General features: G+C 41.1%; 1 protein-coding gene across 1 annotated transcript in view; it reads right to left on the bottom strand.

The window, feature by feature from the left end:
* Nucleotides 1-7,079: 7,079 nt before the first annotated feature.
* The window catches only part of LOC103195151 (WASH complex subunit 2A-like), an 86,483-nt gene continuing 77,648 nt past the window's right edge, over nucleotides 7,080-15,914 (bottom strand). Inside the window, exons 23-30 of the mRNA XM_007938624.1 lie at nucleotides 13,461-13,589; nucleotides 13,252-13,329; nucleotides 12,535-12,657; nucleotides 11,503-11,565; nucleotides 10,979-11,152; nucleotides 9,685-10,293; nucleotides 8,667-8,838; nucleotides 7,080-7,219 (exon numbers count right to left, since the gene is read on the bottom strand). Of these exons, the coding sequence (XP_007936815.1) occupies nucleotides 7,080-7,219; nucleotides 8,667-8,838; nucleotides 9,685-10,293; nucleotides 10,979-11,152; nucleotides 11,503-11,565; nucleotides 12,535-12,657; nucleotides 13,252-13,329; nucleotides 13,461-13,589 (1,488 nt within the window). The remainder of the gene's footprint in view (nucleotides 7,220-8,666; nucleotides 8,839-9,684; nucleotides 10,294-10,978; nucleotides 11,153-11,502; nucleotides 11,566-12,534; nucleotides 12,658-13,251; nucleotides 13,330-13,460; nucleotides 13,590-15,914) is intronic.

Below are 15,914 nucleotides of genomic sequence, written 5' to 3'. Positions count from 1 at the left end.
ATTTCAATAAAATCATATCTTAAGTTTTTTTGTGATGACTTCTTTCACTTTACACAATGTTTTCCAGATTCATCTGCATTCTATCATATATTGGTATTTTTTTCCTTTTCATTGTTGAATATTCCATTGCATACATATACAACATTTTATCTAGTCACCAGCTGATGAGCAGTTGGATTGTTTCTACTTTTTGGCTATTCTTAATAATGCTATGATGACTATCCACGTACAAGTAAACTCTCTGTTTAGCAATTTGTGGAATTACCAAACTGTTTCCCAAAGCAGTCTGTACCATTTTACATTCCCACCAGCTATGAATGAGGAGGCCAATTTTTCCACAGTCACCAGTAAAAATATTTGTTATTCAATATCTTTTTGATTATATCTATCCTAATAGGTATGAAGTGGTATCTCATTGTGATTTGTATTTCCCTAATGACTAACAATGCTAGGCATCTTTTTATTTGCTTATTATCCATTTGGGTATCTTCTTGGAGAGAAGTCTATTCAGATCCTTTTTCCACTTTGTAATTAGGTTGTCTTTTTATAACTGAGTTGTAAGAGTCCTTTATATATTCTAGATATAAGTCCTTTATCATATCTATGATTAGCAATTTTTCCTTTTACTCTGTGGGTTGTTTTTTCACTTTTTAAGTTTTTGTGATTTGTATGAAAACTAACAAAGCAAATTTGTTTTCCATTCAATAGTCCCTATATGTTTTGTCTTGTGACATTGATTGTAATTCCCACAATGCATGAGCTCTCTTCCCACCTCCTCCCTGTGGTTATTTTCTCTGTGTCCTTCTTTTCTACACATTCCTGCCTTCTAAGCTTCCTCTCTATACAAATGCTGCTCTTCTGATCTAATTTTAAGAGCTTGTTTTACATTCAAAGTCACGTGTACATTTAGTTTCATTCCCCATTCGCCATGTCCAACACTAACCCAGTCTCCTCCCCTTCCTAGCCTGTAACACTCCCCTTGCGCCCCTCATAATTATGCACTCCTGTTTGTCCTGCATTTCCTCAGTTTGAATGTTGGTCCTTTGGTGTCCCATGTCTATTGCTTTAAGGGATGTATTACCATTTAGTGTGTGGGTGCGGCATCCCAGGTTGAGTGGTCTGCGTGTACATCTTGTTAACTACTGGGCTGAGAGCCCGCCCCTGTGGGTGAGTTTTATTCCAGGCCCCGAATCAGGGCCATAGTATTGGGATTCTCACCAGACATAGTTGATTATTCTTTTGTGTATTTTGAAGCACAAAAGTTTTGAATTTTGATACCAAGTCCAATTTAGCTGTTTCTTCTTTTGATTTGTGCCTTCAGTATCATATCTAGAAAGCTTTGCCTAATACAAGGTCACAAAAATTCACTCAGATAATTTCTCTTCTAAGAGTTGTATTATTGTAGTTGTATTATTCCACTTAGGTCTATGTTCTATTTTGAGTTTAGTTTTGTGTGTGATGTGAAATAAGGGTCCAATTTTATTCCTTTGCATGTGGATATTGTGGATATCCAGTTGCCCCACACCATTTGTTGAAAAGATTATGCTATCCCCATTGGACTGTCATGGCACCACTGAAAAAATCAAATGACAGTAAACATGAGGCTTTATTTCTAGACTTTCAATTCTACTCCTTGATCTCTATGGCTAGCCTTATGCCACTACCACCCTCTCTTGATTACTGTAACTTTTACAGTAATCTTTGATATTGTGAAGTTTTAGTTCTCCAAATTGTAATTTTTCAGGGTTGTTGGCTATCCTGGGTCCCTGAACTTTCAATATGAATTTTAGAACCATCTGGTCAATTTCCCACCATTCATCTGTCAGTTTGTTGTACTGTCATGGCTTACATGTTACCGTGAGGCTAGAGGCTATGCCATTGGTACTTTAAATACCAGCAGGGTCACCAATGGTGCACAGGTTTCAGGAGAGCTTCCAAACAAAGACAGATTGGAAAAAGGAGGGTTTGGTATTATTAATGGGTACTGAGTTTCTGTTTAAAGGGATGAAAAACATTTGCAAATGGACAGTGGTGATGTTTGCACAACAGGATGCAAGTAATTAATGTCACTGGATAGTATAGTTAAAAATGGTTTAAATGGCAAAAAAAAAAAGTTTCTAAAACATTTCTCTCATCTCTTCTAAAAAATATTCTTTAAAAAACCAATGATAATATTTCTACATATGTAAGTGTATATGTTGTAAGAATGTCCATATAAATAGAACAAGGGGCAAAGATATGATAACTTCTTAGCCACAGTCAACCACCCTGATGGAGTGAGTTGTTGGACCTGTGGGCTCGGGACTATGGTTGTGGGGGACATCAAGTTCAACTGGTGTAACATACTACATAAAAACATTGTTTTACATATTACTTTAGTGAGTAGCCACTGGAATCTTAAAGGCAAGCAGCCATCTAGATGCAACAATGAGTCTCTCTCCTTGTCTAGAGCAAAGAAGAATAAAGAAAACTAAAGTTGCATAGAAACAACTAGTCCAAGGGACTAGTGGACCATGTGAATCTCAGCCTATATGACCATGAGACCAGAACTAGATGGTGCCCAGCTACCATGGTCAATCACTGGGAAAGGGATCAGTGTGGGAGATCCTGGATAGAGTGGGAAAACAATGTGGAACAAAACTCAAAATCACAAAAAGACCAGGCTTATTGGTCTGATACAGGCTGGTGAAGCCCCTGAGACTATGGCCCCTAGTTACCCTTTAGGCCTGGAATTGAGCACACTTCAGTGGCTTCCAGCCAAACGACAGACAGACATATAGGGTGAACATTTATATCAGGGAGATACAGTCCTTAGAATGATCAATCATGGGAAAACAGAAGGGTATTTACACAGGGACATAGCTCGGGGGCAGGAATGCACAGGAAAGGAGGACACAGGGAAGCAGTAACTACAAGGGAGGAAGTGGAGAGAGAGCTATTACATTGCAGTCAATGGCATGAAACAAAATGTGTATGAACTGCTGTATGGGAAATGAATTTACTCTGTAAACTTTCACCCACATCACAATAAAAAAAAATTTTAAATGACAAAAGGGAAGTTAAAGATATGTAAAGCAATAAGACTGATTAAGTCGTTTAGGTAATTCAGAATTTGCTATCTCCTCTGTCCTAAAGAAATTTAGCCACGTAAGATCAGTCTTTTAAACTTTTTCCCCAACATAAAGATATCCAGAATGTCAGACAACCATTCAAAATGTAACAGAGACCTATATTTATTGATGTGGAAAAATATCCTTACGTTTTGAATGCAAGCCACAAAATTTATATGTAAATAAACTGTGTAATGCCTCTACCTGTACTGTAAACTCTTGCCTGGAGTCACTCCTCATGGATTGAAAACTTCAGGGTTAGCATCTACTCAAAATTCTATCTATACACACACACACACACACACACACATATGTGTACGTATATTTCTAGATATATTACGTATGTGTGTATATATACATACATACACACTTGTAGACCAGTCACCTGCGCAGCCCTTGCTTCTCCAGGCTAACCTCAGGCCGCTCAGACTCAAAGGCCTGACTAGGAGGCAGTGGTCAAGCTCCCCTTAAGAACTAGCGATTTGGAGATAAGCACCTGTCGGGGTGGTGTGGGGAACCCTGCCACGCGGTCGAAGAGGGACGAAAACTGGAGAACGTGTCCTGTGAAAGGCAGGCCCGCCGCTCTGGTCTCCCAGGCAGCAGCGGAGCCTGGCGTCTGCCCGACAGCAGACGAGGGACACCGCAGGCTACCCTACGCAGAGTCGCCGGCGCGCCTCCGCCCCCAGGCAAGGCGGCGGCAGCAGCGCGGCCTGGCTCAGCGGTACGCGGCCCCAGGCGTCCTCTCCATCTGGTCTCGCCCAGGAGAAAGCTGGAGCTGGCCCGCTGACACGCTTCACTGGCTTCCCCGTCCGCTCGCTCCTCGACCTCCTGCAGGCCGACGGAAAGGTTCAGCCACACGAGCTACGCCACTGCAGGACCTGACTAGCAACGCTCCGAAGTCCCCCTCCTCCCTCCCTTTGTGACACCGCGTACCAATCGCATGGTTGCGCTCACGTCGCTTTCCAATCAGCAAAGGCGGAGGCGGTACTTCGCTACTCCAGTCCGGCGGTTGCTTAGATGCCAGGGCTCCCTTCGCATTTCCGCGGTATTTGTCTGTTAGGAGGCCCCCGGATGTTGCAGTTTTATAACTAACGACCGTGAACACCGGCTCGGGTGCCCGCCACCCTAGGTTCAGAGCATGCGGACTGTAGGCCAGCAGCACAGCCTGTTGGAAATGGCGGTGTTTGCCTCTGGCTGGAAAAGGATGTGGACTGCATCTTCCGGGTTTTCCCAGAAGGGGGCTCCGGACAGCCATTGTCCTTTCGGCGGCCCTTCCAAAGCTCAAGGCACTTGTGTTGCACTCTCGGGCTAGCCCAGTACCTAACAAATCCCACTTCCTGCACTTCAGTGTCCCTTAAGGTTTCTGACCTTAGTCGCCTCATCTGAGAGATGAAGAAACTGCCCAGCCCATCTTTGTGAACTTGAAGATAAGGATGAAAGCAAGACAACTTGTTTTAGTCTAATCCATTTATTCCACAAGCATTCAGTGTGGACTGGGCTGCCCTATCCCAGCGTTGTGTAAATCAGCCACCCTCTTTTCTGTTCCAATTTCCAAGCCGCTGAGCTCTGGCATAAACTATAATTGGCTTCCAGACAACACATGGTGTCCAACCTCAGATGAGACCCCACTGCTTCTGGTCCACTCCATTCCTCACACAGATGGCTCTAAGCCAGCTGTAGAGCTTCCCAACCTACAACTTCACTAGATGCATTACTCAACTAACTTCATGAAGCTCATCTTCCCTTCCACTGTCTGTTCATTCATCCTCACCTTGTGACTCAATTGAGGAATCAGGCTAAAGGAAACCCCAAAACCTAATCTCTCAGCCCATCTCATCATCTCATTCTGAGATTGAGAGCCCTCCCCCCAGCAATTTATCTTCATAATTCAACAAACTATTGAGACCACACACTGGGACATATAGTAAGGCACTGGCTTTCATACATCTTCAATGTCTCTTACCACATGTTCTTTCTTAAACTGTATATATGATTAATGCTTGATTAGATCAAAACCAATGAGGATGATAGATCATCTTTGTACACCTTAGCCTAAACTAGTGTCTGTGATGAACTGAGTTTTACTGAGTCAAAAATTCAGCTTTTCAACCCTGCTTTCCCACTTAAGTCAGAAGCAGAATCGAAGGGTACAGGGTCTAGAGTCAGGCAAGATTAGTGTCGAGCTCTAACATGGAAACTCTGTTACCTGGGCCAAATCATTCTGTCATCATCATCATCTACTACTTTTCCAGTGCCAGATCCTCTGGTGGCATAGTACTTAAGGCATTTGACTGCTAAACAGAAGTCTGGCGATTCAAACCCACCAGCCACTCCTCAGAAGGAAGACTGGGCAATCTACTTCCGCAGGGATACCACCTCGGAAACCCGAGGGGTTGCTATGAGTCAAATAGACTCAATGGCAGTGAATTTGAGTTTTTGAGTTTGCTTCCCATCACAATTGTAAAAAACTGGTATTGACTCCCCTACTTTACAAAGGAGGAAACTGAATGCCAATAGAGGTGAAACAGAGCAGGTGGAACAGCTGACCTGCAGGAGCTTATTCCAGATTTGAGCAATGCCCAGTTTTATTTTAGTAGTGAGGAAGTAAGACTAAAGTGCCTAATGGAATTGGTGCCTAAGGATTGGTGAGGCCAACCTAAATGATCTACAAGTTGTGTCACAGTTCCAGATTGAATACCTAGTACCAAGACAGTATACCACAGGAAACTACAAAAATGGAGGTCAGTCATGCATGTGGCAAATGGCTATCACATCTGACAATGGGGATAGAGAACTTTTAATCAATGTAGAAAGTTAAACTGACAAGGCTATACCAAACCCACTGCCAGTGAGTCGATTCTGACACAAGAGTGACCCCCACTGGGTTTTCAAGGCAATAAATCTTTACAGAAGTAGATTGTCCCATCTTCCTTCTACAAAGTGGCTGGTGGGTTTGAACTGCTGCTACACTCTGGCATTTATTTCCATTTAAGTACTTCTCAGCTATTACCTAGGTTTATTTGATTTGATTTATCGCAACCCCTCCTTGGGTTTCTATGCAAGTAGATCGCCCAATCTTCCTTCCGAGGAGTGGCTGATGAGTTTGAACCGCCAGGCTTCTGGTTAGCAGTCAAATGCCTCAAGCACTATGCCACCAGAGTATCTGGCACTGGAAAAATAGTAGATGATGATGTTAGAATGATTTGGCCCCACGTCACAGAGCTTACATGTTAGAACTCAAGACTAATCTGCCTGAATCTAGAGCCTGTACTCTCCATTCTGCTTTTGACTGAAGTGGGAAAGTAGGTTTGAGAAGCTGAATAAATCTCCGTAAGATAATGCAAAGCTCCAAGGAATAGAAATGGATGCCTTAAAACAACAGTCTGCAAACTTCTCTAAAGAGCAAGACAGAAAACAGTTTTAGGCTTCGTAACTTCTGGCAGCATAGTGGTTAAAGTGCTTGGGTGCCAAATCCACCATCTGCTCCATGAGAAAAAGATGGGGCAGTCTGCTTCCATAAAGATTACAGCCTTGGAAGCCCTATGGGGTAGTTTTACTCTGTCCTACTGAGAGGCTATGAGTTGGAATCGACAGATGCACAGGATTGGTGGGTCTCATTCTCTTTTTCTCTTTTACATGTCCACTGTCTGGCATTCATTACCCCCATGATTCCCTTCCCACCCACGAAGGCCACAAGCAGGTTTCTTCTCTAACGTGTCCTAAATCATCTTGTGGCCTTAGCTAATTAAATCAAAACATAATTTTTCAAAAAACAAACATCACTGTGAAACACTTTATTTTTCATATTAAGCATGATTATTAAAACCAGTGCAGAAAAACACATTGGGTAAGAGGTGAACTAGCTGTTTTAGCATTTACTTTTTGTAGTTCAGTTAAGACAATGATCATATAAGATGGCATTAATTCAAGGCTTTAGCTGGAGGGTAAGATCTGGATACCCTGTACATTCTACTGGCCTCCAAATGCATTCAGGGGATCATCAAATATGTTAGACACCTTGTGTTCAGATCTTGGTTCAGGCACTGCCTGTGCAGACCAGTTTTTTGGTTTGGTTGTCTTGGCCTGGGTACTGGAGGAGAAGATATCATCTTTAATAAGAAAAAAAAAAAATGAAAGAAGAGAAAAAGTTACTCAATAGGTGAGAAAATGAGTACTTTTAAGACACATCCACACAAACCACCAAAGACCCAATTTTAGTAACAGTACTAAGGTCCCTAGGTGGCACGAGTGGTTTGTGCTCAGATGCTAACCTAAAGATTGATGATTGAAACCTATCCAAGTACTGCAATCTGCTTCCATTAAGATTATTGTTGTTCGATGCTGTAAAGTCAATTTCAACCCATAGCAACCCCACGTGACAAAGTAGAACTGTCCCAAAGGATTTTCTAGGCTGTCATCTTCATGGGAACAGATCACTGGATCTTTTTCCCATAGAACTACTGGGTAGGTTCAAACCACTAAACTTTCAGTTAGCAGCCAAGTGTTTAACCACTGCACCACCCAGAATCAACTCAAGGGCAACTAACAACAGGGTACCAAAAAATACCAATACTGAAGTAGAGCCTCTTAGATTCTGGTCCCAGCTCTGCCACTAATCAATCTTTATGATCACATACAAGACACAGGTTCTCTTCGATCACAATTTTATCAGCTACAAAAGTGTGTGCACACACACACAGGAATGAAAGGGGTAAGGAAAACTGGATCTCCAATCCAGTCCATGACTTTACTATCTGTGATACTGTACTTATTTTTATATTCTTTTCAGACTGGATTTTATTTACTTTTCTTACAGTTTGAAACCATTTACATTAAAGTTCAAAAACACAATACAGGATTCCAAAAAAACACAATATAAAATATTATATATTGATATATGTTCTTATAATAAAAATAACAATAAATTGTACAGGAAGGACACAAAGAACTTTGGGATAATGATTACCTGTGGGGATGGAAAGGAAGAGATTTACAGAAGAATAAATGTATGTCTGTATTGTTTTATTTTAAAGAACAAAACAAAAAAGCCCCTAACAACTATATTCAAACTTAGTTAAATCATGGTGGTAGACATGCATGAGGACACGTTATTATTTCTTTATGCTTTATGGGAAATATTTAATAAAAATAAGTGAATTCCCCCATCTCCATTTTCCCACTTTTTCTCCTATCAACCTCAGAGGGATACAGTAGTATTCCACATGAAAAACAACCTATAGCAGACTGGGTTTACTTCATGTGGTTTTGAGGCGGTGACTTTTCTTTTTAATTTAAAGACATCACTTTAAACTCAGTTTTGAGATGAGTTCTGAAAAAGAGCTGAACTCTCAGGACCTTTTCATTGCTAACAAAGCGCTTCACACCTCCCTGAGGCCTTACCCTGCTCCCATTCCCATGCTTAAGACCCTCGGATAGCCTCCTGTTGTCCTCAGAATAACAGACCCAGGCCTCCCTCTGGCCACTGTCTTGCAGCACCCAGCCCCAGGCTTCTCCCTACCTGTGGGACTTCTGTCTTATGTAGCAAAACAAACTTACCCATATCATCATCAAATATAGACTTAGCTTCCACTTTCTTTTTGGATTTTTCTTTTGGTTTTACAGTTAAGTCAGCAAAGATATCAATGTTATCATCAAATAAGTTGGATTCCAATGTTCGTTCTTTCTTTTTTTGTGAGGGTTTACTTGCTTCTGTAGCAAATATATCATCCTTGTTTAGCCAAAAAGCAATCAAAAACAATTTTAAATCAACAATTTGTTTCACTAAAAATATGTGTATTTCAATAAGTTACTGAAATGTAAACTGCCATAATTCTGGGCATCTAATCTGGAACAGCCACTCCCCTGCCCCCTCTGCCTGGAATGCTCTACCCCAGATCTCAACATGGTGGGCTCCTTCTCACTCTTCTAGTCTTAACTCAGGTGCCACAAGCTCTACATAGAGGCCTACTTTACCAATCCTCTCTCTCAAGTAGCACCTCCCACTGTGACCCCATGACTTCTGCCCCACTGCCCTGAGTTACTTTCTTTATGGCACTTAATGTTATTTGAAAACATCTTAATTATATGTTGCTGTTTATATCCTCTGAGTGCTCTGGGAGAGCCGAACACTTTGTACCTCCAGCACCCAGAAGTTCAATAAACATCTCCCGAGCAAGTGCCTCTGAAGCCCTTACTGCATGCATTCAATCTTCAGTTCCAGCCAGTGCCTACTGCCCCATGAACAGAGCTTAAACACTCAAACTGGACCAATATTCCTTTATGTATGTCCCAAGTAGCATTGGAAAGAAGCTACTTATACCAAGAGTTTTCTAAAAACTATAAAAATCAGTACCTGTATCAACTGTTATGGCCACCCAAAAACTATGCCTTACATGACACAACAGAAATTTCCAAGTAAATTTCAGAATTATTAATAAGAGAACCTAGTTATAATTTCTAAGAAGTAGGTACCAGGCATGCATGAAACAAGCATAACATGATCATGTGGCTCTAATGAGCTCAGGTATTTCCATAACAGAACTAGGCATAAAAAAGTATTATGATGTCCTATTACCTCAAAAATATCTTGTGTTTTGAATATAACATCTTGCTGACTATGAAGTTTTGACTCATTCTTCTTGCCTTTGTTATCTGTAAAGAGATCATCTTCATCTTCCAGGAGAGGAAAGGGACTGGCTTTTTTTGCTGGTTTTGGTTTGACAGACTGAAAGAGATCATCATCGCTGCCTGCCTCATCAAGAGCTGAGAAAATACGCCTCTGTTCTTTACTTCTTCCCGGTTGGCTAGCTGGGGACTCTGCTGCCTTCTCCTTGGCTTTTGTTCTCCCTGTGGACTGGGATCCAGTGCCCGTGGAAAAGATATCCCCAGAATCAAAAAGATCATTCTCAAGAGGTTGACCCAGAGATTTTGCAAAGGGGCTCCTGTCTACTTCAGGCACAGGACCGCCTTCCAAAGGTGGAGTAGCAGCTGCCACAGAGCTGTCTTCTCCACCAACTGCCTTGGGCTGTGGCTGGTGGAAATCTGGTGAAATGGTGCTATCTCTTAACTGTGAAATTGGTTCTCTGAGGTCACTCATGTCCTCTGCTTCACTGCTCCCTTGGGCAGCCAGCCGCCGAGCTGCACGGGTCTGGGGTCTGCGTCTCCCTCTCACTTTGACTCGGCTCTGCAACAGCAAAAAAATCACACAAAGGGAAAATAAGTTTGGGAATACTTGGTATGAATATATTTGCCAGGGCTATCCTACATCCTGTCACTTACTCAGGGACACTTACTCAGAGACTTTCTAGAGAATGGAAATCTGATAGAAGGAATGAAAACAAATGAAACGAAAGCAAAACCTGAAGAATGTTTGACAGTCCGTTTGGGAAACACTGGTATGGGATGATGGGGCTGCATTAGACTGTGGCAGACAGGGAATCTCAGAGGAGGGATCTGGGGTGGAAGGGACACAAGGAAAAATTTTACAGAAGTGGTGATCTCTGAGCAGAGTTCTAGGTGAGAAAGAGCAACCCAGTCAGAAAAAGTGGCATAAGCTAATAAGCTGCAGAATAGGGCATGTGTATTCAGGGAATGGTGCCTGGTATTACCTGAGTCCAGATTATGAATGGGTGACTTCCAGGGAGCATAGCTGGAAACATAAGGTAGGGATGGACTAAAGGGCTTTAATGTCAGAGGAGTGGAATATTCTCCTCTGAACTGTGAGAAGCCAGCAGAGGAATGATACAAGGTGTTTCCTACGAATGGGGAGGTAGACGACTGTGTGTAATTAATGGGCTTGAAATGAGCATACAAGTTATTCTCATTAAAAAAAAAAGAAGAAAGAAAAAAATGAAAGATAGTTTCATCACCTTGTTTGCACTGTGTAAGGTGTCTGCCTGAGCTGGAAGATCAAAACTCACGCCGGCCTCCGTACTTTTGGGTTCTGATGGAGGAAAAGCCAATTCAGGCAACACAGGCTTTGCTCCAGAAATCCGGGGAACTGCTGCAGGCAGCAAGGACGCTGGGTTAATGGCTAAATTTGCCTGAAGAAGAAAAAATAAACTTATTCTTTATTCTTTCTTAGACCCAGCAGTCTATTATTATTACTATGACATATGACAAGAGACTTGGTGTACATAATGTATAGGATAAGGAGAGAAATAGAAATGCAGAAAAATCTGATTTAGTCCAGGACTGAGACAGAAAGTCATACAACTTTACCCACCACTGGAACAAAAAGAAAACGTTAAAGACATAGCATACAAGAAGCCAACAACCACAGGGTGGGGAAGAGATGGGAAAATGCTTGGTGGCAGCTGACAGTTTAAGAATCTAAAAAAGTTTATAGATGCCACAAGGCAGGGAATGAAGATTCCAGAAGTGTTATAATTACTTGTATTTTCCCGATCCGAGTAGATGGTTCTTTGGTTTTAAATGGAGCGGGACCTGATGAGTCCTGTGTGAAATTACATTCAGTTAAAATCAGTGAGTCAACAGTAAGAAAACTGTCTCTTGGTTTATACTAATGCCTGTAAATTCATCTCAGGTGAAACAAAGCCTGTCATTTTCTGTAGCTCTGTAATGGAAAAGGCATTTAAATCACTCCTGAGGCCTCAATATTTCACTAGCATCAATTCACTATCCCTCCTCATCTACTGTATAGGTGGAAGAAGCTAGATCTTACATGGAGTAAAGGGAGACAGAGATGACAAGCAAGATTCACAAGCAGCACAGTTTATTAGAGCACCAAAACCTAACCAGCAGGCAGAATTATCATGTTAGTTATCCAACACAGCAAATTAACAGTGAGCACAGAGAAAGCCACCCCACAGCCTAATGCACAAGTTATAGCAGTGACAGAATCTGAGGTTTGAAAAGAGTCACTGGAGATCTACTAGTCCAAGTGTCTCACTTAGGACACCATAGCCTCAGGGAGCTATCCAGGGACACCTGAGTAGCCAGAGCCCAAATCTTCAGTCCTAGCCTGTTTCAAATAGGAGCTCTGTTGAGGAAGGAGGCCTAACCACAATAATCCTGGAAGAAGTAATAGTGAAGGGCACCTAAGTTATCAAATTTAATTGATTTAATTCTACTCTACGGTACCCCAGAGGAAAAAATAGGGGTTCTGGCCTGAAGAAGACTATCATCCTCTCTTAAGTCTATCCTGGAATCGAATATAGAAATAACTGTATAGAGAATATAGAAAAAGATAATGACAAGTGTAGATTCACAACACTCTGGAATGTGGAGTGATGAGGGGAGAGGAAGTCTGGTTAAAAAGTACAATAAAGCAACAGAGGAAGTCCAATCCAAGTTACTGCTTGCTACTTACTGAAGAGAAACTCAATAATTTAGAGTTGGCATAACAGTTAATCTGCTGAGATGGAAACAAGAGCTGAAAATTCTTTAAGTGATTGGTTCTCACCTGAGGTGTTTCCAGCTTCCTTATGTTTTTTTCTTTGATACCGTGAGTGGATTCAGGATGTTTCTGGTTCTTGAAAGATGGCACAGGATGGTCTCGTTTCACTTCCCTTTTCTTTTCAGGTATCTTCAAAAGAAAATGAGTACCCAAAATCTGTCAGCTATCTTTGGAAAAATAATTTTTTTTTCCTATCATAATACAAAAAAGGAACCTGGCTTCTGAGTTTAAAAAGCGGTTTCTCAAATGAGGATCAAACTAACTCAAAGGTAGCTAATCTGAAAACACATTCTAAAGACTGTGACCTTCTCATGAGTCCTCTCTATGATAAAAAGAGAAAGCACTTACAGAATCTACTGGGGCAGGTGACAAATCACACACATACACAGATTCAGATTGAAAGTTTTGCACTTGAAAGGCACATATATTTTAGTCACCACATTATATGCATTTGTCATTCAATAAACAATGTGAAAATCAAACAAATGTATAATACACTGAGAGAGTCTGTATTAGTTAAGAGTGAGGTAATGAAAGATGGAAACAATATGAACTGAGACTCAAATCCAGCAGATACCCTCTCAGCAGCACATTATTTACCACTCTTTTATCTGTAAATACAACAATTCTCTGTGGATGTGCCCTAATCATACAGCTGGACAGTAATTTCCTTTCCCAGAAGCCTTCCCAAACTCCCCAGTATTGAAAACAAAAGGCTGATACCAAAGGTTGGGACTTGGCAGAGCTGAAAAGATCATCTTCTTCATCATCGTCAAACAGGCTCCCAACAGCTGGTTCTAACTAGAAGAAATATGAAAAACTCAAATTTAATACCCAAAGTGGAAATAATTTACAAAGAGAACTAAGCAGTAACAAGATACTGCCGAGATAAAATCGTATATAATAACAAAGTTATAATATATGAAACTGACCCTGGTTTTTCTTGTGCCAGCAAAAAGGTCAACATCTGGGTCATTGTCTTTTTGTAGTTTGTGACTGAAAAGGAGTTCTTCATCCTGAAAGACACCTGTGCTCTTGGGGCGGGCATCAGGATCAACATTCTGGGAAAAACAGAAGCAAAGTCACTTGTGTTTAAAACTTACAAGAATTTATCTCAAGAAAATCAGAGAGAGATGCACAGACATATACAATAAAGATGGCCCCTGCAGTTTTGACTGCAATGGCGAAAGTCTGGACACAGCCTAAGTACCAATCAGTAGGGACTTGAATACATTTATACAATGGAATACAGAGCAGCTGTCAAAATAAGCAGAAAGTGTATTTACATACACACACGGTATATACATAGCCTAGAGAGATCTTTCAATCTTATAATGTCTGAACTTTTTAACCTATTAACGAGATACATTTTAGAAGTAAAAGCACATAAAATTAAACACATTTTCATTCCCAAAGAAAGAAAAGAGTTAATAGCTAACTTAATCCCAGAAACTCTGTAGAGTAGTCAAGTGTATATCCCTAACCCACCTGCATCTCAGTCTCAAGATGTACTACAAATTGGTACAGACTGGACCAGCAAGCCTTTCCCTCCTATGTTCTCCCATCATTTCTGAATCAAAACAAAATGTTCATATTCACTGTATGCAGCTCTCATTTATACAATGGGATTATATTACTGGAATAATAGGAATAATTCATAGAACATTGGTTTTTCTTTTTTTTTTTTGTTACTTAGATAGTGCTTGGGTTTGGTATGGAAAAGGGACTGGTCATCTATGAACAATCTGTTTTTGTTCTTTTTTAAAACTTCTCAATTAAGATAAAATTTACATATAAAAAATTCATCCAAAGTATATAATTTAATGATTTTTAGTGTATTTTCTTTTGCAAACATCACCACAAACTAACATTTTTTAAAAAAATTTTACTGTGATTTGGGTGAAAGTTTAAATACAAAATGCATTTTCCATACAGTTGTTCATACACATTTTGTTTCATGACATTGACTGCAATTCCTACAATATAACAGCTTTCCTCCCACTTCCTCCCTGTAGTTACCTATTCCCCATGCCCTTCCCTCCTATGCTAAATTTAGAACATTTTTCTCACCCCAAAAAGAAACCAGTATCTATTAGTAGTCACTCCCATTTTCTCCCAAACCTAAGGAACCATCAATCTATCTTCTTTCTACAAATTTGCCTATTCTGGACATTTCATATATATGGAATGGTACAATATATAGTCTTTTGTGAATGGCTTCTTTCATTTTTTTTTTTTTTTTAATTGTGATTTAGGTGAAGATTTACAGAGAAAATTCACTTTCCATACAGCAGTTCACATACACTTTGTCTCATGACACTGACCACAATTTACCACAATGCAACAGCTCCCCTCCCACTTCCTCCCAATAATTACCTCTTCCCTGTCTCAATCCCTCCATGCCCTCCTGCCCCCTGAGCAGTTTCCCGGTGCATAAGCAGCCCTTCTTTCTCCCATGATTGTTCTTTCCAAGGAGAGTATCTACCTCAGGTAAATGTTCAACTCATATGCCTGTCTTTTGCTTGGCTGGAAGCCACACCTGCGGGTGCAATTACAGACCTGACATGCAGCTAGGGGCCATAGTCTCAGTGGTTCCACCAAGCTCTATTGGACCAGCAAACCGGGTTCCCACCCATATTTTTTTTTCTCCAAATGATTTTGAGTTTTGTCCACATTGTTCTCCCCCTCTATCCAGGATCTCCTACATAGATCCCCCTCCAAATGGTTGACAATGGTAGCCAGGCACCATCTAGTTATTCTGGTCTCATAGTTGTATAGGCTAGAGATTGGATGGTGTACCAGTTGCTTTGCTCTCAATGGGGAGAGACCCATCGTTGCATCTAGATGGCAGCTTGCAAGCTTTTAAGATTCCAGTCACTACACACCAAAGTAGGAGGTGGAACAATGTTTTGTGTAGTATGTTAATGCCAATTGAGCTTCATGTCCCCCGTGACTATGGTCCCGAGCCCACAGATTCAACTACTCGGTCCCTCTGGGTAGCTAGCTGGCTGTGACCAAGCAGTGACTACCACCTTGCCTCTTGTCAGCTCTACAATACACCTGGGAATTCAGATCATACACATAAACTTATAGAATCGTTGTCTGCCAACCCTGTACATGTACTTGGGTACACTCCCCACTTCACAGACATATCTACTAGTTCAGCCTGTCCACCCATCTGTCCACCCATCTATCCACCCATATAACCATGTTTGCCTTCACTGACAACGCAGCACTGCAAAAGGGTTCATCACTGTTGTCTGTACCTCCCATGTACCTCTCTCTTTCTCTTCCTCAATGCCACCATATTGATCACTCACATTTGGTACCTTGCCCTTCTCTTCACCCAAATCAATACTTATCTCTATCTATCTAACAGTGTTCCC

The sequence above is a fragment of the Orycteropus afer genome, unplaced genomic scaffold (genome assembly GCF_000298275.1).
Source record: "Orycteropus afer afer isolate SDZICR_OR568_19922 unplaced genomic scaffold, OryAfe1.0 scaffold00052, whole genome shotgun sequence".
NCBI classification, from domain to species: domain Eukaryota; kingdom Metazoa; phylum Chordata; class Mammalia; order Tubulidentata; family Orycteropodidae; genus Orycteropus; species Orycteropus afer.
This window is presented reverse-complemented; position numbering and strand designations above follow the sequence as displayed.